The 25,877-nt window shown below is 43.2% G+C and overlaps 1 protein-coding gene across 1 annotated transcript; it reads left to right on the top strand.

Annotated features, from left to right (window-relative positions):
• Positions 1 to 510: 510 nt before the first annotated feature.
• LOC135195286 (5-hydroxymethyl-dUMP N-hydrolase-like) lies at positions 511 to 25,839 on the top strand. The gene is given in 7 exon segments (XM_064221545.1): positions 511 to 591; positions 1,363 to 1,434; positions 1,436 to 1,505; positions 3,683 to 3,734; positions 16,685 to 16,689; positions 20,169 to 20,279; positions 25,633 to 25,839. Coding segments are annotated over 7 exon segments (552 nt in total). The 3' UTR covers positions 25,794 to 25,839.
• Positions 25,840 to 25,877: the final 38 nt, after the last annotated feature.

Here is a 25,877-nt window from a genome sequence, read left to right as displayed (position 1 = left end):
ATATTGCAATGGTATGCTGGATCATTAAATATTAGTATATCACAAGCAATTTTGTTATTGCCAATTTGCAAGGTTGGAACTGTAGCCATGAAAACAAACTATAGCAACCACTTAAAAGGTTTCTTTTCTTCAAATTAAGTGAACAGTAGTAGGAAAAATTCCAGAAGGAAGTTCCCACAGAATAGATGGTTTATAAAGAAGGAAACAGATAAGTGATTTCATAGAGTGGAAAAACAAGAAAATGATTATTAGAGTTGCATCGTTTAAATACTAATGCTATCGTAGGGTTTAAACTGAGTTCTGGTACTTATAACAGTGAAAGAGTGACATAGGTTTCAAAACATAACCCAGAACACCAAGCAGTATAGATCTAGGCTTACAAAAGTCCTAGCAACCCCAGCACTTGTTTCTAGTCAAACATCATTATAATTTCTAAGTCCTGGTTCTCTCGGTAGAGGGTGGGACATGAAATAATTTTTGTTTTATTCACATTTTTTCATGTTGTACTCCATGCTTGAAATTCCATCTGGTCCAGGTGATCATTTATCAGTGGTGGATCAGGATTTAGGAAAGAGGGATCTGTTTGTTAAAGTAAAGGACCAGTGAGCGCCAAAGGCACAAGACTAAGCTAGGGGTGTCTGGGATGAGTGGTAACTTCCCCAGCGGGTGTGGGCAGAGCCCTGGGAGCAGAACACTTTACTATAACATTTCATAAGCATTTTGGGGCAAGTTTTGGTACTTTTATTGTGGTTAATATGAAAAACCTGTAACCAATAATTCTTGTTAGGTGGAAACATTGACTGTTTTACGCATCTGTTTCAAGATTCTCTCTCTCTTTCTGTTGCAACTTACATATTTTGTTACATTACTTTCCACAATTATACCTGCTGATCTGTTTCTTCTTCCTTTCTTGTATTCTTAGTCCCTCTGGACCCTTCTCACCATTGGTTTGTTTTCATTTATACCCTTCCTCCAAAATTTTCTAGGTCTGGCTACTTCTTTTCATCTCCCCTTTTCATAAACACTGCCCAAATATGTCAGTTGAGATCCCTGTCCAGTTTTCAAGCTTTGGAACACTGCATATCTTAGCAGCATCCTCATTTGTCATTTGTAACACATATAGTGCATAGTGTGTAGCCTAACAGTTCTTTGATATGAACATAACTTTTAACATTGTTGCAATGAATGCATATGTAAACTAAGATGTGTATAGTGAAGTGTTAACATTACTATGAAATAAAGAATGTTGTAAAATTGTCTTTTGTATATTTGCTGATACAAATACTTATGTGAACCAGTATAGTGATTATTGATTATGTATTTATATTACTTGCAGGGCAATAGAATGGCAACTCATCGCAGATATATTTTTGTGGAAGTATTAGGGCTGGTCGTGATGATGTTGATCTTTATGGCCGCATTGTTGAAATGCTGAAAAAAGTATGGTACAGTCTTAACACCATTTTGTTGCAGACCCAAATGTTACACATTAGGAAGTAATGAAGGTCAGTATATGAAAGGAATTTTAAAAAGCAAGTGTGCTGAAGATTGTGTGACACAGAAGTTTTTATAGATTTTATTTAAAAACAATTTTCCTTTTAATTGTGGCTTATGTTTTAGTTTATTTTCCCTCAGTTTTAATATAAGTATTGTATTCTATTACTTTATTAAAACTTAGTTTTGATCTCTGGGGAAAACAGGTCATACCAAGGAGATTTGAAAGGTCATTTATTCATCTTTTAGGTATAGTTTCCTAAACTATATATAATGGGAGTTTTCTGTAACTAGAATTTATTAACAAAAAACTGTACACTATTTCACATTGTTTTTAGATGCCTCTCAACTTGTATGTATATGTATCAGAGCTAAGTTTGAAGATTGAATATAAAATAAAAAATAATGTGAAAGGGATCAAAATTTCAAATAAACAGAATATTTTTTGGGCTTTAGGACATCTCTGATGAGTAGCATACTAAAACTTATATCATCATAGGGAATCACCTCATTGGACATCTCCTCTGTTGGAAATGCAGATTCCTTTGGCAGCGCAAGGACATCTCTGTTTACAGGTGCAAGTCTTTTCTTTTTGACAGTGCACAAGTTTGACAGTACAGGATATTTAGCGCATATTTGCATAGGGCAAATTATCATAGGACATTCCTTTGGGTTATCCTATTGTCTCCTCAGTCTACTTGGAGAAGACCCATGTTAGACATTTTTATGTACACGGTTGAAGAGGAAGCTAAGAGGTCTACTGTTCGCGGCCCCAGATTTTGTTTGCTGGGCAGAGGACTCCCTTCTGCATGCTGGGAACAACCTGGGAGGTTATGCATTTTCTCTGTTTTGCCTGTTCCATTGTGTCCTGGAGTAATGGGTTCCAGAGTCTTACGATCACCCTAGTAGCTCCTTATGACCCCAAGCTGAGTGGCCGAGAGATGTTCCACCATAGCAGTCTTCTCCGCCAGTCTCGTGCAGAAGAGATACCACCAATCAGTAGGATCTTTCTCTTTTCATGTCTGGAGTCTGTCCAGTATCTTTTTTGAGCAAGAGATCTTTCTTGCATAGCAGCGACTTGGATATAAAGCTACCTCAGAGGATCTTCATCAGCCATATACAAGATGAGCCGTCTGCTGCTGTGATTGTTGTCATTGAAGGGATTTCTCTTCACTCAAGAGTTTCTGTTCAGTAGTTAAAAGGTCTTTTGGATCTTTTCCAGAACAGGAAATTCTCTGTTTATTCTGGTGAGGGGCTGCAAGGTTGACTTGTGATTAGTTCACCTGAAGGATGTGGACATCACTTCACCCTGGCAATTCTCTGTGTGATTCAAGAGCTTGAGCATTTTTTGTTCACCTAGGAAACTCAGACCTCCTACATGGGACCTTACTCTGGTACTGAGTACTAGTCTCACTCGAACTCCTTCAAGCCCATGCATCAATTGTCTTAAGGAAACTGACTTTGGAAACTGTTTTTTTTTTCTTCTGACCTTGGCTTCCTTGGAAGAGTTGGAGAGCTCTTTGGTCAGGCGTATGATGTAACTCAGAAGGGGGTTTGGGTCAGTAGCTTTTGAATTTGCCCTGGAATTTGTGGCTAAGACCCAGATTCCCATGGTTCACACGATGACAGATTTACCTCCTTTTTTTGTTCCTTACAGTGTTTAGTTTATTACATATCAGCAACCTTCAAGAGTTTCTGATTTGACCCGTCAAAGCACTGCTGTTACCTGAAGGACTCGTTGCCTAGAGCTTAGGGGTCATAGACTTTAATACAAGCCAGGTCAAGAAAGAGATGTCCTAGAATACCCTTTCGTTTAACTACACGAGTGGTTAATCACTGAGCCATTTAGTATTCCCTGTCAGGGATATTCCCAAAGTAGCATGAATTGGATATTAAACATTTGTAGCATAATGATTGTATATAAATCATGGTGATGTGATAAAACAATTCTTGTATGTTTATACATATATAGTTATATTAAACATGTCAAAGATGTAATATACATATGGTGCCTATGAAAGCCCCTACCCACAGAAATAAAGGTTTTCTTGAATTATGAGCATTCAATATAACGAAATTTGGTGTTCTTTTAGCTTTGTTAGTAAACCCTGTTTTTTTGTTTTTTTTTTTATTTAGCCCTTTACTTTTTTTTTTCTTATAAAGTACTTTTCAACCTTTAACAGGTGAGGCAAAACTGACCCAGAGATACATGATAGGGATATACGACTCTTGACAGAATCGTGATGGTAAGTATTTTTGCGCAATTCTTTTTTTCTTCAGGGTTGAAGGAAGATCTGTCAAAAGATTTGTAATAACATCAGTATGAATAATTCTGGGTAGGGAATCAAGTTAGTTATACGCTGTTTTGGAAGTTGTATGTGTACAGTGGTACCTCGTTTGTTGAACATTTGTAATGTTGAACTTTCTGTTTTTCGAACAAAATTTTAAGAGAAAATTTTGTATTGTTTGTCGAACAAATGCTCGTACTTCGAACTGACTGATTATCTAGTTTTATGCATCCAACTTACCTGTCAGATATATACTTAGCTATAGACTCCGTCGTCCCCGATAGAATTCGAATTTCGCAGCACACACTACAGGTAGGTCAGGTGATCTACCGCCCCCGCCGCTGGTGGCGGGAATAGGAATCATTCCCGTTTTCTAAGACAGATTTTCTCTATCGGCCCGTGATAGCAACATTGTTGTTGTTACTCCTGATTTGATTTTCGTGTTTTTTTCATCGCTATTGATCTTCTAAGCGGTTATTTGGTGACGTATTGGATCTTTGGTTTGGCATACTCTTTCGTGGACTGTTATTTGGACTTGGTTTTTGGATATTTCTCATAATGTCGGATTCTAGCTTTACGGTTAGAAGACAGTGTGAAATGAGGGATGCATGGTGAGGCTACGAAAGCTTCGGTAGATCCTCACACAGTTTGTAAGGGGTGCAGAATGAATGAATGCTCAATATCTAACACCTGTGATAAATGTGTAGGTTTGAATGAGGAAGAAATGGAAGAATTTAAATTCCTATTTAAGGAAGGTTGGAGATGGATAGGGCTAGGAAGGCTTCCTCCAGAAGCGTAAGTAGGTCTCGTTCTAACGAGTCTATTAAATTAACACCTACCCTAAACCTGTATCTTCTTCCTCTTGTACTAAGATTGCAGATCTTAAAAGCTGCACTGCAAAGGATGGAACGTTAAAATGCTGACGTTACAAGGTAAGCACAGTGATAGTGATTTAAGTGTCCCTAGTGCAGTGGAGGGTGCGTATGATCGGCTTCATCTCGCTCCCAGGCCTAGACCTCTTCCAAACTCACAGGCCCAGAGGAGAAGGAATGTCAAAAGCCTTACGGAGGTTATGGAGAATCCCCACCGATCAGGCGTCCCCTCGGCAGATTCTGGTGACGAACCCTGAACTGCCAAGGATCGCTACCGAAAAAGCATCCTAAAACAGTGTTTTTCGTCTTCAGATTCTTCACCTAATGTAAGGGGCTGGAGCTCTGATGAACTGTCACGCCCCTTAAAAAGGAGTTGGAAGGCTCCAACTTTGAATTCAAGCCCTGAGCTTTTCTCCGATGGATCTCCATGTGAAAGGAAGAAAAGCAAATTAATTCCTAAACGTAAATCGGAGTCTCCTTCCTCTTCTAGACCTCCTTCACCTGAATCAGGAAAGGAGAAAGAGAATGCGGCTGCGAAAATTCTCCTAAATGTACAGGAGCAGCTTTCCGCTTTAGTAGGAGTTTTTACGAAGGAGGCTCCCAGAAAAAAGGACTCTTTCCTCCCGATAAGAGAACGAAGGGAAGGAAAGAAGAAACGAACGTAAAAGTTTCGGATTCTACTCGGATGAGTATGAAGAATGCGCAACCTGGCGCAATGCGCCAGATGCGCTCAAAGCTCCATACGAGTCAGAAGAGCCAGATGCGCCAGAAGCGCCAGCCTGGCGCAATGCACCAGAAGCGCCATCCTGGTGCAATGCGCCAGAAACGCCACCCTGCCGAAATGCGCCAGAAGCGCCAACCTGGCGCAATGAGCCACAAGTGACAACCAAGAGACGGACTTCTTCCAAAAGACAATTAAGCCAGGAGGGTTTGTCTAGCTTTCGGAAGGATAAACCTTTACCTGACAGGGATTCTAGGTGCCGCACAGGCGGCCGTAGCCCTTGTCAGGATATGGGTGGTTCCGTGGAAAGCGATAGGAGAGGACATTCTTCCTCTGACAGGAGAGAAAGGTGCCGCACAGGCGGCCGTCGCTCTTGCCAGGAGAAGGATAAGGTCGTGTTGCAGGATCAACCTATCTCTCGTAGGGACGCAAGTTGCCGCACAGGTGGCCGTCGTTCTTGCGAGAGTGGGGCAGATGTTGCAAGAGACCCGTCTCCTATTGAAAATAAACAATCCTCTTCGGAAATGGAGTTGGATTTGGAAGAAGTTTCGGACTCGGAAGACCACTCGGCTCCAGGTTGTCAGATTACAAGACGCTGGCAGCCCTCTTACTTCAAGAGTTTGGGTGGGGACTCTTTAAGCCCTACTGCTCCTCCTTCTCCGAGGTCCTATTTTACAAGTACTACTAAGGTCCCGAAGCCATCATCTTTCATTAAAATGAAGCCAACCATTTCCATGAATAAGGCTCTCCGATTCGTAGGAAATTGGTTTAAATCCAAGGAGAAGGCGGGGAAGACAGTCTTTGCCTGCCCTCCTTCCAAACTATCAGGAAAGAAGGGAATCTGGTACGAGACGGGCGAATCACTGGGACTAGCTCTCCCTACCACTGCCGAAGCAGATTTTTCGAATCTGGTGGATTCGTCAAGGAGACAAGCCTTGTCATCGGCAAAGATCACATGGGGGACTTCTGAGATGGACCATCCTCAAGGGATTGTTTAATGTCTTAGAAGGTTTTAACTTCTTAGACTGGTCCCTTGGGGTGTTGGCCAAGAAGACTCAAGAGAATGAATCTCTTAGCCCAGAAGTCCTTTATAGTGTACTGTCCTGCATTGACAAAGTGGTTCAAGATGGATCAGGAGAGGTGGCCTCGCTTTTTGGAACTGGAATTCTGAAGAAGAGAGTCTTATTTAGCTCCTTTCTGACAAAAGCAGTTACTCCCATTCAGAGGTCATCTCTTCTTTATGCTCCTCTTTCGGACCAATTATTTCCTGCACAACTAGTGAAGGACATTTCTCATCCTTTGACAGAAAAGGCCACGCAAGATCTCTTGGCCCAATCTGCAAAGAAATCAAGAACTTCGGTTCCTGTTAAGAGAGAGAATCGTACTCCTCAACAGCCCTTTCGAGGGAGCTCCTCTTCCAGACCCTCCTTTAAGAAGAGAGGAATACAGAAGAGAGGTAGGTCTTCATTCAGACCTATCAAGAAAACAAAATGAGACACCAGTCCTTCAAGCACTGGTAGGAGCCAGACTTCGGAAATTTTCCGAAGAATGGACTCTGAGAGAGGCAGAAAGATGGTCCCTTTCAGTGGGAACGAAGGGAATATATGATCCCCTTTCGAGACAGGCCTCCCTTGACAACGAACCCAAGGGAACTGTCAGCCCAATACAGGGACCCTCCGCCAGAAAGAAGGCATTATTGCAACTGGTAGAACAGATGTTGCAAAAGGAGGCCATCGAATTGGTTCGGGATCCGCATTCCCGAGGATTCTACAACCGTCTTTTTCTGGTTCCGAAATCCTCGGGAGGGGGGAGACCGGTCCTGGATGTGTGCACATTGAACCGATTTGTAGAGAACACAAAGTTCTCTATGGAAACATCGAAATCGGTTCTTGCGGCTCTTCGTCCAGGAGATTGGATGGTCTCCTTAGATCTACAGGATGCTTACTTTCATGTCCCCCTGCATCCATCATCGAAGAAATATCTCCGATTCATGATGCAGGGAAAAGTATTCCAATTCAGAGCCCTATGCTTCGGCCTGTCTACGGCCCCTCAAGTGTTCACGAGGCTAATGACGAATGTTGCGAGATGGCTACATCTAGAAGGGATAAATATATCCCTTTATCTAGACGATTGGCTAATAAGAGCAAAATCGGAACTTCAGTGCTTGAAGGACTTGGAGAAGACTTTGGATTTGACAAAATCTCTGGGACTACTCGTGAACCTCGAGAAATCACAATTGATCCCCAGACAGAACATAGTCTATCTGGGGATACAGATGGATTCTCGGGGTTTTCGGGCTTTTCCATCTCAAGAGAGAATTGCTCGAGGCTTAGAAAAAATCTTGAACTTCTTAGGGAAAGAACGGACCTCGGCGAGGGAATGGCTCAGTCTGCTGGGCACCCTTTCCTCGTTAGAGCAGTTCATTTCCCTAGGGAGATTAAATCTCAGACCTCTGCAGTTTTATCTTAAACAAATGTGGAGCAAAAGACAGGAGACTTGTCAGACGTTTTTCCCATTCAACAGGGGATAAAATCCGACCTGAAGTGGTGGTTAACCCCGTTAACAAAGAACGAAGGGGTGTCCCTCTTGATTCGGAACCCTCACCGAGTGTTGTTTTCCAATGCCTCGGAAAACAGGTTGGGGAGCAACACTGGGTCCAAAGGAAGTGGCAGGTACCTGGACAAACAACAGACTACTGCACATCATGCGATGGAACTCCTGGCGATTCATCTAGCCCTGGAATACTTCGAAGCGGAAGTCAGAGAGTGGTAGTTCAAGTCAATTCCGACAATACCACAGCTCTGGCTTACATCCGGAATCAAGGGGGCACTCACTCTTTCTCACTGAACGAAATAGCGAAAGATCTATTAAATCTGGACAGAGGAACGGGGCATTATTCTCGTGTACAAGGTTTGTTCAAGGAGTAAAAAACCTAAGGGCAGACAGGTTGAGCAGAAAGAACCAGGTACTCCCGACAGAGTGGTGCTCCACTCAGAAGTCAGCAGACAAATGTGGTCCCTCTGGGGAAGACCCCAGATCGACCTGTTTGCCACGTTCCTCTCCAGGAAGATAGACAACTTCCTGCTCGCTAGAAGAAGATCCCAGAGCCACGGCGATCGATGCTTTCCTCATGGATTGGTCAGGCATAGACGCCTACGCCTTTCCCCCATTAAATTGCTGGGGGAAGTACTAAGAAAATTGTGGCATCGGAGGGAACGAGACTAATTCTAATTGCTCCCTTCTGGCCTTCCCGAAACTGGTTCACAGAGGTACTGGAATGGACGGTGGACTTCCCCAGATCTCTACCAAACAGGACAGATCTGCTCAGACAACCCACTTCGAGAGGTTCCACAAAAACATCCAAAGTCTCTCCCTGACTGCCTTTCGACTATCGAAAGACTGGTCAGAGCGAGAGGCTTTTCAAAGAAAGTGGCAATTGCTAGAGCCCGCAGAGCCTCTACCTGCTGGGGCGGGTCTACCAATCGAAGTGGAAGTTTTCCATAGATGGGTGTAGGTCGAAGAAGCTGTCCTCTTCCAATACCTCTGTGACCGAAATCGCGGATTTTCTCCTCTTCTTAAGAGAAGAGTCCAAATTGGCCGTATCCACTATCAAGGGATATAAGAGCATGCTCTCAGCTGTTTTTAGAAACAGAGGGCTGAATCTTGAAAATAATAAGGATCTTCATGATCTCATCAGGTCTTTCGAGACTACGAAATTGAGATCTTCTATTCCCCCGAGTTGGAACCTTGACGCAGTCCTAAAAGTCTTGATTTCGGACAGGTTCGAACCTCTAGATAAAATCTCATTCAGAGATCTTACTAGTAAATGCATATTCCTGTGGCTCTCGCAAACTACTAAGAGGATCAGTGAATTGCATGCTTTGGACTCTCGGGTGGGATTTAAAAAAGACTCGGCTGTTATTTCTTTCCAGGATCTATTCCTAGCAAAGAATGAAAACCCTTCTAAACCTTGCCTAGAAGTTTTGAAGTCAAGGGACTCTCTTCTCTGGTAGGTAGAGAGTTGGATCGGTCCCTTTGCCCAGTCAGGACCTTAAAATTCTATTTAAAAAAGAAGACACAGCTTCAGGGATGTCAACAAAGTCTTTGGTGTTCGGTAAGAACCCCAAAAGACCTATGTCAAAGAACGCACTGGCGTTCTTTGTCAGAAATGTGATTACCGAAGCTCACAGGAATTGCCAAGAGAACTCTTTAAAGCTGCTGAGAGTAAAAGCTCACGAAGTCCGGGCTGTGGCAACTTCCTTTCTTTTTACTAAGAATATGTCCATGAGAAACATTTTAGCAGCAACTTATTGGAGTGCAATTCTGTATTTGCATCCCACTATTTAAAGGATGTTAGAGTAACATACAATAAATGTTTTTCTCTTGGACCTTATGTATCAGCGGATACTATGCTGGGAAATGGAGCAGACGCTGATCCTTAATTTTGTTTTTATGTTTGTTCATGCCACTTACCTGACAGATATATATATAGCTGTATTTTCTGACGTCCGACAGAAATTTTCAAAACTCGCGGCACACGCAGTGGGCGGCCAGGTGGTAGACCCATTCCCGCCGCTGGGAGGCGGATATCAGGAACCATTCCCATTTTCTATTCATATTTTTTTCTGTCGCCGGTCGGTAAACAACTGTTTACAGACCTCTGCTCAGGATTTTGGAATTTGACTCGCTTTTAAGTATCTGATTGATTTTTTTGGTATTGAATTGGATTGTTGAATTGGCATGCGCGATAGTGGACCGTTTTTTGATTTTGGATTGACTTTTCTATATAAGATATGTCTGGATCAAGTGCTGTGAGTTTCAGAGTGTGTGTGAGGGCTGATTGTAAGGTGAGGCTACCGAAAGCATCGGTAGACCCCCACACAGTATGTATGAGTTGTAGGGGGCTTAATTGTTTGATTGATAATCGGTGCAATGAATGTGAGAAATTGACCGATGATGATTGGAGAGTATATGAGTCCTATCGCCTTAAATTGGAGCGCGATAGGATCAGGAGGTCTTCCTCCAGGAGTGGTTCTACCAAAGGTAAGGCTAACATCTCTCCTACATTAACACCTGTAGTGTTTACAACCCCTAAACCTGTGTTGCCTTCGGGCTCTGATTCTGTGTCGGGAGAAGTGAATGCTCTCTCTCTGATTTTGGAGTCTCTTCGCACTCTGGAGACCAAAGTGAAAGCCTTAGAAACTGGCTCGGTGCAAGTGTGTGATCGTGCCCCCAGTGTTGTGGAGGGGGCGTCAGATCGGCCCCATAATGCCTCTAGGCCTAGACCTCTATCAGACTCCCAAGACCCAGGGAGTAGGTATGTCGAAAGCCGCAAGAGGGTTACGGGGGCTTCCCACCGATCTGGCGTCCCTTCGGCAGGCCTTGTAGCAAAGTCCCAGGCTGCCAAGGAGCGCGCGTCCTGAAAGAGTGCTTTTCGTCCTCCGAAGCGTCCTCCCCGCGCAAGGGGTGGAGCGCTCGGAGAGACTCTCGTCCCTTGAAAAGGACGTTTCGTGCGGAGGACGCTTCACGTCCTCTTTCGCCACTTTCGTCGGAGGACGCGTATGACGCTTTTCCGCCTCAGAAAAGAGGTAAGATCTCCTCCGATGAGGACGCTGGGTTGCGTGCACAGGCGCGTATACCTGAGAAGCAGGTAGCTGTACCTGTGAGAAGGAAGGAGGCGTCCCCTCGCCCCTCGTCTTCTCACAGGATCAGTCCTGCTTCCTCTGTTCATTCTTCCCCGACGAAGAACATTCTTTTGTCCCTTCAGGACCAGCTATCCTCGCTTATGGCTCAGAGGACTCGCCCAGCAGCAGTCGAGCCTAAGCGGAGGAAGGACCTTAGACTGCCTGTCAAGAGGACTAAGCAGTCTCCTTCTCCTTCACCTACTTCGTCTCGTTCGCCGATCGCTTCTCCTTCGGCGATTCGCCGATCTCGTTCGTCCTCTAAAAGGACGTTACGTCAGGACGCTTTTGAGGAGGACGCTCTGTACGACGTTCGACAGGACGCTCGTCAGGACGCTAGGCAGGACGCTAGGCGGGACGCTTGGCAGGACGTTCGGCAGGACGCTCGTCAGGACGCTTGGCAGGACGCTCGGCAGGACGCTAGGCAGGACGTTCGTCAGGACGCTCGCCAGGACGCTAGACAGGACGCTCGGCAGGACGCTTGGCAGGAAGCTCGCCAGGACGTTCAGGGCGCTTTTCAAGACGTTTTTGGGGATTCCGACCAAGAAGTCGTACCCCCAGACGCTAGTTTACGCGCACAGGCACGTATTCCAGCGAAAAGGTCTTCCCTTTCGTTTGAGAAACGTAAGACGCTTTCTCTGGCAAGTGAGACTGCCGCGGATGGCGCTAAGGACGCTCGTCCTCGTCAGGACGCTCTACCTTCATCGAGTAGTAAGCGTCATAGAGAAGACAGCCGAAATAAGGCTGCCTCTAGCAAGGATAGGGGTCCTTTGATCAAGCCAAGACCCGACATTAGGACGCCCTCTCCGGACAGACGGTCTCCTCTTCCGTTTAGAGAAGAAGGAGAGCTAAGTAGTTCGGCTGAATCAGTTGAAGAGGAACCTTCTGCGGCCCCGTCAATCTCGGACTATAAAGTCCTCGTGCGACTCTTGCGTTCTTCTTTTGAAGACAAGTTTCAGCCCGCAGCTCCCAAGTCTCCTCCTTCGCAGTTTTCTTCATCTAAAACTGGAAAAACCCCGGAGTTTGTAGAGATGAAAACTTCTCTCTCCACGAAACGTGCCTTTAAGAAACTCCAAGATTGGATGGTACGAAGGAGAGATCAAGGCAAGACGACCTTCGCCTTGCCTCCAGCTAGACTTAGCGGAAAAGGGGGCATTTGGTATAGAACCAAAGATGAAGTAGGAGTTCGTATCCCTTCTTCGGCTCAAGGAGATTTCTCCAGCTAGTGGATTTGCAGAGGAGGTCGCTTTTACCCTCTGCTAAGTAACCTGGACCTCTTCGGAGACTGACCATCATTTGAAGGGTCTGCTCAGGATGCTGGAAGTGTTCAACTTCCTTGACTGGTGTTTGGGAGTTCTGGATCTGCAAGCGAGAAGCCCAGAATCTCTCAGTCTGGGGGAGCTGTCCAGCGTGTTAGCATGTATGGACAAAGCCGTCAGGGATGGTTCGGAGGAGATCGTATCTATTTTGGAACGGCTTTATTAAAAAAGAGAGCTTTGCTGTGCAACTTCACAGCTCGTTCGGTGACTCCAGCTCAGAAAGCGGATTTGCTGTTTTCGCCTCTTTCGAACCATCTCTTCCCCCAGACTTTAGTAAAGGACCTGACGAACGTTTGCAAGAGAAGGCAACTCAGGACCTTTTTGGCCCAGTCTACAAGACGGTCAGCCGTACCTTCAACCTCTTCAGCTGCGGTTCGACCGCCGAAGAAAGTTAAGCCCTTTCGTGGGGCTCCCCCCTCGAGAGCAGCTCCTCGAGAGAGGGTTTTCACGAGGAAGAGCTTCCTTTAAGCCAAAGCCTTCCAAGTGAGAAGCATGTCCTTCAGACACCAGTCGGAGCCAGACTGAAGTTTTTTGCGGGAGCGTGGAGAGAGAGAGACACGGACTCGTGGTCCTCAAGATCGTGGAGCAGGGGTACAAGATCCCCTTTTTAGATCCTTCCTCTTTCTCTACGACTCCCAGAGACCTTTCTCCATCCTATCAGGGAGAAAAGAAGAAAGTATTGTTCGATCTCCTTCAGCAGATGATCGACAAAAGAGCGGTGGAACAAGTCGCGGACCTGGGGTCTCCAGGTTTTTACAACAGAATCTTCCTAGTACCGAAGCAGTCGTCAGGTTGGCGTCCAGTTCTAGATGTAAGCAGGCTCAACCTTTTCGTGGAAAAGACCAAATTCACGATGGAGACGCCCTCATTCTGTTCTGGGAGCCTTGAGACCGGGCGACTGGATGGTGTCCTTAGACTTGCAGGACGCGTACTTTCACATCCCGATCCACCCTCTTTCAAGAAAGTATCTAAGGTTTGTCTTAGACAAAAAAGTATGGCAGTTCAGAGCTATGTGTTTCGGACTGACCACGGCTCCGATGGTGTTCACAGTAGTAATGAAGAACGTAGCGAGGTGGCTACACTCTTCGGGAATAAGAGTTTCCCTGTACCTCGCGACTGGCTGATCAGAGCGTCGTCGAGAGAGAAGTGTCTGAAGGACTTGCAGTTCACTTTGGCCCTAGCGAAGTCCCTGGGACTTCTGGTCAACCTCGAAAAGTCGCATCTGACCCCAACACAGTCCATCGTGATCTGGGGATTCAGATGGATTCAGTGGCTTTTCGAGCGTTTCCGTCCCAGGAACGTCAGCGGCTAGGCTTAGAAAAGATCTCAGCCTTTCTAAGGAAAGAGACTTGCTTGGCGAGGGAATGGATGAGTCTGCTGGGGACCATTTCCTCGCTAGAAAGGTTTGTTTCCTTGGGAAGACTGCACATCAGGCCTCTCCAATTTTTCCTTGCGGACGAGTGGAAGGCCAAGGACGATCTCAATGCCATATTGAGAATATCGCTTCCGATCAAGAACCATCTAAGATGGTGGTTGGACCCTCAGAAGCTTCAGGAGGGCGTGTCCCTAAGTCTTCTGAGCCCCGACCTAGTGTTGTTTTCAGACGCTTCCATCACGGGATGGGGAGCAACACTAGGAGGGAAGGAAGTGTCAGGCTCCTGGAGAGGGGAACACGGTAGCCTGGCATATAAATTGCAAAGAAACAACCTGGGCAGCAGTATTTCTGTCCCTGCAGCTCTTCGAAAGGAGTTTGGAGAACAAGAGTTGTTCAGATAAACTCGGACAATACCACAGCACTCGCTTATTTAAAAAACCAGGGAGGAACACACTCCAGAACGTTGTTTTCCCTAGCGAGAGAGATTCTGCTGTGGGCAAAAGAGAATAAGATGTGACTATCCTGACGAGATTCATTGCAGGAGTGCAAAACGTCAGGGCAGACCTTCTCAGTCGTCGGGAACAAGTCCTACCGACAGAATGGACCTTGAACGAAGACGTTTGTCGAGACCTGTGGACGTTGTGGGGACGTCCACTGGTCGACTTATTCGCGACGTCAAGGACCAAGAGACTTCCTCTTTACTGCTCCCCGGTCCTGGATCCAGAAGCAATCGCGGTAGACGCTTTGCTTTGGAATTGGACGGGCCTAGACTTGTACGCCTTCCCACCATTCAAGATCCTGGGGGAAGTCATGAGGAAGTTTGCGGCCTCGGAAGGGACGAGGTTAACCCTGATCGCTCCGATGTGGCCAGCGAGAGAATGGTTCACAGAGGTCATGTCTTTCCTTGTAGACTTTCCAAGGACATTACCCTGGAGAAAGATCTACTCAAACAGCCTCACTTCGAAAGGTTTCACACCTCTCCGCTCTGGGTCTGACTGCGTTCAGACTATCGAAAGTTGGCCAGAGCGAGAGGTTTTTCGAAAGCAGCTGCGAGAGCAATCGCACATGCGAGACGTGCTTCCACAAGAGCTGTTACAATCGAAGTGGGCTTCCTTCAGGGCATGGTGTAAAAAGGAAGGAGTTTCCTCTTCCTCGACCTCTGTGAACCAAATAGATGATTTTCTGCTCTTTCTCAGGAATGTGCAGAAATTAGCGGTCCCTACCATCAAGGGATATAAAAGCATGTTGTTGGTCAGCGGTTTTTTAGGCACAGAGGCCTCGACCTGTCTGACAACAAGGACATTCATGACCTTTTAAAGTCTTTCGAGACCTCGAAGGTTCCTCAAATGAGACCTCCATCATGGAACCTGGACGTAGTCCTTAAATTCCTTATGTCAAGCCCTTTCGAACCGCTTCAGGCAGCGTCTCTTCGAAATCTGACAAGGAAGGCTCTTTTCCTAACTTCTCTTGCGACGGCTAAGAGAGTTAGTGAAATTCAAGCGTTTAGCAAGTTAATGGGTTTCAAAGGGGACAATGCTGTCTGCTCGTTGAACCCAACTTTCTTGGCGAAGAATGAAAATCCTTCGAACCCTTGGCCGAAGACTTTCGAGATCAAGGGTATGTCAAGTCTGGTGGGCCAAGAACCAGAGAGAGTCCTGTGCCCGGTCAGGGCTCTCAAGTTCTAGTGCATAGAACGAAAGAGGTAAGAGGTCCCTCAGGTAATCTCTGGTGCTCTGTGAAGAGACCAGAGTTACCTTTATCGAAGAATACTGTTGCTTTCTTTCTAAGGGACATCATTCGGGAGGCTCATTCATCTTTCCAGAAGACTGATTTGAGCCTCTTCCGAGTAAAAGCGCACGAAGTTCGAGCCGTCGCTACTCTCTTGCCTTCCAAAAGAACATGTCAATCAAGGACATCCTTGATTGCACCTTTTGGAGGAGTAACTCCGTCTTCGCCTCACATTACCTAAGGGATGTGAGAACGATTTATGACGATTGTAATGCACTGGGGCCATACGTTTCTGCGGACACAGTATTGGGGTCCGGGAAGTAGCTCTTTCCCTATCCCTTAGTTAGGATTAGGTTAGGTTGTTGTGTTTTTAGGTTGTGGTGAGTCTTATGTGAAGATCTCCCATCCTTTAGTTAGTTTTAAGGGGTTGGGGTTTTTTGTGAATAGTTGGTCAGGTGGTGGTCAGTTGCTTCGTTGCCCTCATTTGTATGGCCTCGATTGTCTTATCACGTTGAGGTCTCGCACCCGTTGACAGATCATCCAGAGCGCACCAGCACTACAGGTCTCCACCTGGCTGGGAACTCTGTTTTAAGCAAAAGCAGCCTTACGTGACAGTAATCACATAGTCTACTTTGCAAAACAGGTGAGGAACCAAGATGTATATCATCTACTAATTTAAGTTTCCTACAAAATAACCTATTCGTCTCTTCCCACCATTCCGAAGGTCGGGAGTCAGCTATATAATATCTGTCAGGTAAGTGGCATGAACAAAATGTTATTGTTATTATACAATTAAGTTTGTTCATACTTACCTGGCAGATATATATAATTAAAGTGCCCGCCCTCCTCCCCTCAGGAGACAGAGGCATTAATAAAAAATATGAATAGAAAATGGGAATGGTTCCTGATATCCGCCTCCAGCGGCGGGAATGGGTACTACCACCTGGCCGCCCACTGCGTGTGCCGCGAGTTTTGAAATTTCTGTCGGACGTCAGAAAATACAGCTATATATATATCTGCCAGGTAAGTATGAACAAACTTTATTGTATCATAACAATAACATTTTTTAATAATTATTTTTAATATTGTTGTTGAGTTGTGGGTTGCTTGAAAGGATGTTCGGGATGACTCCTTTCAATCTTAGTACTAACCCAATTAGGATCAGGTGATCGGGATTAGTGTCGTGCTCTATGACCATGCCAATAGGCAAGGTGTTTTGTCATGTAAGTGGATAGGACCCACATGACAAAGATCCTAAGGTTCTGAAGTGTAAGTGGGTAAGACCCCTGTAACAGACCATCAAGAACTCTTAGCATGAGGTCACTACCTCGCTGAGGTGCTCTTGAAGCGATCCGGGCTCCTAGGGCAGTAGCCATGAAGTCTTTTGCTAACACAGGTAGGAATCAAGGTTTTTTAATTTTATTACCTACAACATATGTTGTTTCCTGTCTATTTCAGTAAATTAGCTGTCTCTTACCCTCCGCCAAAGGTGCCAATCAGCTAAGTATATATCTGACAGGTAAGTTGGATGCATAAAAATGTTATTGTCATGATACAATAAAGTTTTATGCATACTTACCTGGCAGATATATACGGTGTATGGCCCACCCGACCTCCCCTCAGGAGACAGGTGGAAGAGAAAATCTGTCTTAGAAAACGGGAATGATTCCTATTCCCGCCACCAGCGGCGGGGCGGTAGATCACCTGACCTACCTGTAGTGTGTGCCGTGAAATTCGAATTTCTATCGGGGACGACGGAGTCTATAGCTAAGTATATATCTGCCATGTAAGTATGCATAAAAACTTTATTGTATCATGACAATAACATTTTATACTTGTATTCGATGGTCTACTAGGTCTTACAAGTTAAACTGTATTAATTTTTTTTCATTTACAATCTTTAGTTTAATCACAACCATATTTGACAAACTTAATAAAATTATAAGGCATTTAATATAAAATTTAGCTTTCAATATAACATTTAGCATAAAAGATGTATAAAATTGTACATAACCGCGGTTACGTCACGCCCAGCTGACTTGAGACTGAATGAGGGAACGTTGATATGTTGAGGAGAGAAGGGGAAGAGAGTTAAAATATTACTGTATGTATGTAAAAGCAATAACAATTCACATAAAAAGGTAATTACCCATGAACACAATCAAATGCAATACAGAAAAAAAAGTCTTAATTGAGCCAGTGTTTGGTGCGCCGAGTGAGTCTAGTTGAACAGATTTAACAAATAGTAAATGAAAGAACAAAGCTTTTCACAAAATTTAGCATAAATGATTAACAAAATCATTCATCATTCTGGTGATACACAGCTAACTTGAGGTAGAGGGAAGGATCGTTTATATTTTTGAGGAATAATGAAATGATTTCAAGTTATTGTGCATTGTGGTATTGTTGAGGAGGGAAGAGACAGTAAAATCATTACTGTAATATGTATGTAAAAGCAGCACCAATTCAGTTAAGAAATAAAATGTTATTTCACAATAAATTTAACACAATGATAAAGCATGAAAACAATAAAGAACAATGCAGTAAAAAAAGCTTGCTCGAGTCTGTGTTCGGGGCGCCGAGAGAGAGAGAGAGAGGAGAGAGAGAGAGAGAGAGAGAGAGAGAGAGAGAGATAGAGAGAGAGAGAGAGAGAGAGAGAGAGAGAGAGAGAGAGAGAGCAGAGAGAGAGGGGCTCTGCTTCCCACGGACTTTCAGCTGGGGTGGGTTGATTATTCACCCATTCTTTCACTTACAGATCGAAATCGCTGTTATTGTTACGGGAAAGTACCAACCTAGTGACAATTCCTTTTTACAATTTTTTACCACTGTAAAAAGTAACTTAGCTCTGTAATAAACAAACAGGCGCCACTTCAGCTTGTGTGCCTTCCATTGTTTGTTTATATGGCTTCCTTGTGAAAAGTATTTTATCTCTTTCATTTTCTTGCATTCTTGACTTATTGCTTATTTGTTTGACAAAATCCTCATGTTAGTTTTAAAAGTCTCCCGTTTGCCAACAGTAAGTTGATGTATTGTGGCATAATTAATCTCTTTTGTGCCCTTCCGATCCAGTGTAAACACACACACTTCTGATCCAAGTGTAAACACACACACTCTCTCTCTCTCTCTCTCTCTCTCTCTCTCTCTCTCTCTATCGCTCTCTCTCTCTCTCTCTCTCTCTCTCTCGCTCTCTCTCTCTCTCTCTCTGACACACACTATCGATTCCTTTATTATACTTTGTACGTACTAATTTTACTTCATATAATGTACTGTTTCATTACTTTACACTCTTAATTTAACTTTGGAACACATTAATAATAGAAAGATGTGAAAAGGGGGACTTTTTGGGTTGGCTGGAAGTATCCCGATTCCCTTTATTTCTTATGGGATATTTGTTTCATATTTCGAACAAATCGTACTTTGAACAGCCTTCTGGAATGATTAAGTTCGAACTACTGTATGTGTGTAATTAGCATATCTTGAAACATTGCTTCACCCAGTTTGGTTTGGATTGGTTCATGGACGAGTTTTGTTCATCACTTGTATGACACTGTGAACAACAAATTATAAAAAACTTAATTTAGGGAGATGTCTCATTTCCCCAGATTATATTCTCATCCACAATCACAGCCATTTTTCCCTTGTGTGGCAAATATTAGTTTTAGTCTTGGGAAGATTTGATTGGATTGTAGAATTGAGGGCAAAAGCAAAGTGCTGGAACTGTGCTTAGCCTTAGAAGGAGGCTTAAATAAATGAGGTTATTGCAGGTATTGTTGCAGTTCTTGCAGATATTCCTCAAAAATTCTTTACCAGGCTGAGAGGGCTAGTTATGTTGCTTGATGCAATTGAAAAGGGTTGCTTCTCTGAAGTTTTCCTAAAGAAAAGCATTCTCCCTTTATCTAAGCTATCTTGAGTTATCACTCGCCTGCCTTGTCTCAAGTCTTTATTCAGCAGTGCTTTTACTTGGGCAATGGAGAGAGTATTTCTAACCCATTGTCACTTCAATAAATCAGTTCTTGGAGTTATGGCTTCAAATTTGGGTTTGACCTTAGTTGTTGAGTAGCCATGCTAAGCTCTTACAAACCTTTGTCGTGTGTTTGAGATTTAACCCTCAAGACTGTTGTCATGTATGTTTTAGATTTAACCCTCATGACTGTGTTCTTGGTTGCCCTCACCTATTTTGAGTGTGTCAGCATACTCCATGTGTCATTCACGAAAAGTTTCCCACCATTCACTGGTCTTGGGGTAGTCTGTTTGTTCCAGATTTCATAGCCAAAACTCTGTTGTCTAGCTTGAATTACTTTTTTTCTTCTTCCTCTATGCCTGCTTTTCTTTTCTTTTTTCTATGCCTGCTTTTCTTTCTTGTTAATTCCACAGAGTACTTCAAATCTCTGTGCCAGTGACTGGTCGTTTTGATGCCAGATATTTCCCAATCAGTCTGTCAACACTTATCGAGTTATGGCTGTTATCAGTAAAAAACATACACCTAATTATTTTGTATATTAAGTAAAACTTAATCTTAATTCTTTTTATAAGAAGCCCTATTGGCCAGTCCTGTGAGAATTTAAGATTTCTAATTCTCTGGTCTTAACTAATTTTTTTTATTATTCATGTGTACAGGTTTTAACTTTTTTTTACTGTATTTTTCACAAACAAGAAGTTGGGTATTGATTTTGTCAATTATCCTTTACAGCTATTGTTGCTGAAGTTACCCAGCCATCATTGGGTGTTGGCTATGAAATAGGAAGGGGAGTAGCTATGCAAAAGAAAATCTTGTGTTTATATCGACCACAACCCAATAAAAGTGAGTAAAGTTGTCTTTAGTTTTCAGGAATAATTTCTTTCAGCACCTTGTAATCTGGCATCAATCTAGATTTCTGCCATTCTCTTTTTTTTTTTTTTTTTGACTATGAATTTTGTTGATTTAACATAGAAAATTAAAATTTAAATTAGGGATTGTGACATTTTTTCTGTGTCAATATCAGGAGTTTTCATGGAACAATTAGGCACTAAATAATGTAAAGCTCTTGAGAACCAAGGAAACATTCCACGTTGGAGGCTTGAGCTCTCTAGGAGAACTCGACTGCTCAAACTCCTTAATTAGCAAGGAAAGTTCCCAGGAAGAGATGTCGATACCTTTAAGGCGTAACACCAAACTCAGGGCCACCCTGTAGCCTCAAATGGCAGAAACAGACAAACGTTTCTTGTCTCTGAGGAAGGTTAAAAAGTCTATTCGCTGAATAGAGGTTGCGAGTGGAGAAAAACCCCGTTTACGACACCAATCACAGTAGATTGCCCATTTGCCTTGGTAAACCAAGGAGGTAGACTTTCTGAGACTGCTGGACATAAGCCCTGCTGTTCTCTGAGAAAAGCCTCTCGCTCGGAGGAGATACTTGATAGCCTCCAACCGTGAAGAGACAGGGATTCTACCGACTGGTGGAACCTTTCCGCATGGGGCTGACACAGGGGATGTCGCCAAGGGGGAATCTCCCTCAGAACCTTTGACAATGACGACAGCAGATCTGGGAACCATTCCGCCTGAGGCCACAGATGGGCTACCAGAGTCATCCTGAGACCCTGTGAACTCAGTTGCCTGTTCAGAACTTGACGGATCAAACAAAACGGAGGGAAGGCATACACCTCCAGGTTGTCCCAGGGATGTTGGAATGCATCCTCTGCCAATGCTAAAGGATTTGGGACCACTGAACATAATATCTCCAACTTCCTGTTGAAGAGAGTCGCAAAAAGGTTGGGCATGGGTCTCCCCCAAACCTGGAAAAAGCTTGTCTGCTACCACTTGATAAAGGGACCACTCTGTGCCTAGGATCTGATCCTGACGACTGAGTTTTTCTGCGACCACATTCAGTTTGCCTGGGATATACCTGGCTGAGAGCTCTATCGAATTGCTGACCTGCCCACTGGTGAACCTCGACGGTCAAGACGTGAAGTTGACGAGAAACCAGGCCTCCCTGTTTGTTCACATAGGCTACCACCGTGGTGTTGTCCGACATGAGAACGACAGAATGACCTATCTTCTCCTGAAACTCCTTCAGACCCAGGAAGGCTGCCTTCAACTCCAAGACGTTGATTTGTTGCTGCTTGTCCTCCAAACTCCAATGCCTGAAGCGATGAGGCCGCCTAAATGAGCCCCTCAACCTGTGAGGGAGGCATCTGAGAACAGAAGGAAGTCTGGTGGAAGAGAACACAGAGGGACAACCTTTGAAAGATTCTGGTTGTCCAACCACCATTGAAGGTCTTCTCTCACTTCCAGAGACAGAGGAACCATTAACAGGGGTGAGTCCCCCGCCGGAGACCAGAATTCTCCCAGTTTTCGTTGCAGAGACCGAAGATGAAGATGCCCATGAGGGACCAGCTTCTCCAGGGAAGACAACACTCCCAGAAAAACCTGCCACTGATGAGCTGACTGATGTGGTTCCGACAGGAAGTAGCGCGCCACCACCCGCAACTTCTCCAATCCTCTGATCCGACGGGAAAACTTTTACCACTTGTCATATCGATGACCATGCCCAGGTAGAGAACCTTCGACTGGGTATGAAGTTCGAACTTTTCCTAGTTGACTACAATGCCCAGTTCCAGACAGAACTGAAGTAGACGATCCCTGTCCTGCAGCAGCTTTTCCCTGGAAACTCCCAAGACCAACCAATCGTTGAGGTACCTCAGCAAACGGATACCCTAAGCATGGGCCCAACTTGACATGAGAGAAAAGACCCTTGTGAACACTTGAGGGGCTGTTATCAGCCCGAAGCACAAGACTTTGAACTCAAAGACCTTTTCCCCAAGAGAGAAGCAAAGGACCTTCCTGGATGTTGGATGAACAGGGATTTGGAAGTATGCATCCCTTAAGTCTATCGACAGCATGAAGTCGCCTATAAAAGCAGCAGACGAGAAAAAAAGGAGCTACTACTTGACCCCCCTGTAGGGGAATAGTGGCATCATTGGACTTACTGCTTGGCACTGGAGGCATTTCTGAAGGGAGTTTACAGTATGTATCCTTCTGCCCTCCAACCACATCCACATTTCACTTTTTTATTTAGCCTCCTTTCCCCACTTCCTGTCTTCCAACTTGCTATCTAACTTTAACTTCTTTTTGAAACTTTGGGGATTTCTCCTAGTTTAACCTGAAGACTCTAGTACTTCATCTCTCATATTTCCCAGATCTCTATCGTGCTGTCCCAGTGCTTGCCACCAGTATCAGCATGGGGTCACTGATCCAGCAAAAAACTGTTTAAATATCTACCGTATATACTCGCGTATTATGCGACTTTTGAAACCCTAAATTTGGAGCTCATTTTAAGGGGGTCGTATCTTACATGAGATGCAAAATTCGAGTATATTACAATCATTAGTATCATATGATAAAATACAAACATAATAGATATGCATCTTTTCCATGGATATTTTAAAGTCTTGTTTTACTTCACTGCATCCAATAATAATATATGTATTTTCATATTACTATTTGTTTGTATAATAACATACAAACATAGCAATCAATGTTTTGTTTGGAAATCAGCTGGGGCGATTGCGAAGCAAGTCTGTTTTGCTGTGTTGAACTCAAATCAGAGTGACTTTCTTGCCTCTTAGTTAGCGCTAATGAATCTCAATATACTCTATTTATATGAGACAAGGTTATTTTACGTAATACAAAGTGTTTTCAAGTGGAAATATCACTTGAAAACTTATCGTTTGTGAACGAAATTTATTTAATTTTTTCGTTAGTAGATGGCGCTGAGGGCATGTTTGTTGCGTAAACATAAATAAACATTCCGTTTGATATTTTCACTTAATCTCATCAGAATACTACGAGCTTTACATATTTATCTTTTATTGGAGTGAAAACAGTAAAATGTGTTAAAATTTGCGAAAGTTTCATCCACGTTGCCGATGCACAATAAGTCATAGCGTATCAACATTCTTTCCTAAATTTCAGCTAAAACTTACAGACAAAGTTTAGCAGGATATGCCCTTACTGATCTTTTATCCATAACGAGTAAGGCTATATAATACTATTATCGTGCATCGGCAACAAGGATATAACTCCAGTAAACTTATGCCATCAAACACGACCGTAAATAAAATTGAGAGAAAATTATTTTAATCAAAATTTCAGGTCTAGAAAGAACACATTTTACTGTTGTTTTCACGCTGATGAAAGATAAGTAATGGGACGGTAAAGTTCGTACTACGATGAAATGAAGTGAATATAGAGAACGGAATCACGTAATATTTTTACACAATAAACATGCCCACAACGCAATCTGTTAACGAAAAAAATACTTTAGTTCACGAGACGTATTAAATTCATATTTAGACTTAAAAACACGTCTTATAATAACAAATTACTTTGCCTCATATAGGTAGAGTATCTAGATATTTTTACGCTAACTAGAAGAAAGGCAATTCGCTCTGATGTGAGTTAAATGGTTAAATACGGAGAAATAACTCTTATTTGCCATCAGCTGATTTCCAAACAAAACACTGAACGCTTTGTAAGTATTTTATGATACGAGAATACATACAATATTATTGGATACTGTAATGTATAACTTTTTAAAAGAATAAGAAAAGATGCATATTCATTGTGTATTTGTCGTAAAATATGTAGCCGTCAGCAGCCTGACATCGCTCAATTAGGTATGCCGATGTCGGTCTGAATCTGATTCCAGTTTCGTGTCAATTTTTTTGTTTCGCTGATATGTCATAGTCAGAATGCATTGAAACTCCAAAATTGGCTTTTATTAATAAATTACTAAATTACATCGTATATGTAGTATGCAGTATACTGAAGGCTAGGCTACTGTATTTGTATATATATGATACATGTTCCATGATATCATCATCATTGTATAGGCGAGGCTAACTTGTTAAATGTTATTCAATTTTTCTTTGTACTGAATCATCATGCAAGCAAAAAGGCTGTTTTTATCGGATCGGTTGTTCACAGCAAATCAGCTGATCTGGCTGTATGCGTTTTCCAAACAAGTATATCATTACTACTGATACTTTTGCATAATCTTTTAATATTTTAAACAACTAGAAAATGTATCTAAGAGATGGAGGAAAAGGGGTTAGCCTAACTAAAAAATGTAATAGATGAAGGAGGAAAAGAGGTTAGCCTATTGTTAAATTTTGGTCTCGTAAATTTAACTCGCATGATACGTGATAACATCATTTTTTGAGGGTGAAAATTTGGGGGTCGCATGATATGCGAGATCGTATGTTATGCGAGTATATATGGTAGATTAGACAGTTTTGGCAAAAACGAGCAACACACCCATGGAGCGACTGAAATCACAGGAAATATGTTTCAAATACTCAAAGGCTGCCAGTCTTAAGCTAGTGTTGCTGAGCACCTTCTAGACATTGTCTTGGCTGGATAGTCAAATTGACATTCCTCCTTAAGTTACAGCAAGTCTTCCCAATGGATAGTGGCTATAGGTGAGGGCCCTCATAGCTCCAGTGGGTAGGGACCTCTCTTATCTCATGACAAATATCCATCGTTTGGGCCAACACCATCCTCAAGATGAAAGGCCATCCTCTTAATACAGTCCCATTGGTCGTCTCAGGAAAGTTGGTCGAACTTCAAAAGTAGCCTCATCACTGATTATCCTCACTTGATCCCACTGGCAAATTCTGTAGAGGGCAACCTTGAATGACATGTTTTCCCAGGTGTCATCAGAGAAGCAAAGCATAAGTAAAATTCTTTGGGTAGAGGCCAACCACACAGCCATGACAGAGTCCATATAATCCCTGTAAGCCCTCCCTGCAATCAAGGCACTGACAAGAACTACAGGCTTTTCCTCCCAGCACTATCCATAAAGGAGGAATGGAGCAGGCAGCATGGAGAATCCAAGTGGGAAGATTCCATGAATGAAGAATTATGTATGATTGATGAGTAGGACTACCATTTTTTCATCTTAAATCCTTAATCAATCCTGTGATTACGTGGCTGCTTCTGGGGAATTTATGTGGTACAGGGCATGCCCAATGAGGGCCTTAGTCTTGACCGACATGAGTTGGTGTAATTGGGAATGTGCATCTGTAGAAATAAGGCACTATAATGTTGTTAATGGGATATTATAATTAAAATCATTATCTAAATTAAAATATTTTCTGAATTAAAATATATTTTGCAGGACTGTCGGCAATGATTCGTGGAGCAGAGAAAGAAGGGTTGTTTGTAACTGAAGATTATGAAGAAGAGAATCTCCCTTCCATACTAGACAATTTCTTCAAAAAAGTTGACCAGAGGAAAAGAAAGGATAGTCTGGACTGGAAAAGTTACGAGCCAATGTAAGATTAAAGTTGCTGTTACAATAAGATTAAAGTTGGCTACACCATAATTTTTATTCATAGAACATATGCATTATTTTATACAACT

Source organism: Macrobrachium nipponense, chromosome 16, assembly GCF_015104395.2.
Source record: "Macrobrachium nipponense isolate FS-2020 chromosome 16, ASM1510439v2, whole genome shotgun sequence".
Classification (NCBI taxonomy): Eukaryota; Metazoa; Arthropoda; class Malacostraca; order Decapoda; family Palaemonidae; genus Macrobrachium; species Macrobrachium nipponense.
Note: the sequence above shows the minus strand (reverse complement) of the source record. Positions and strands in the feature narration are given on the sequence as shown.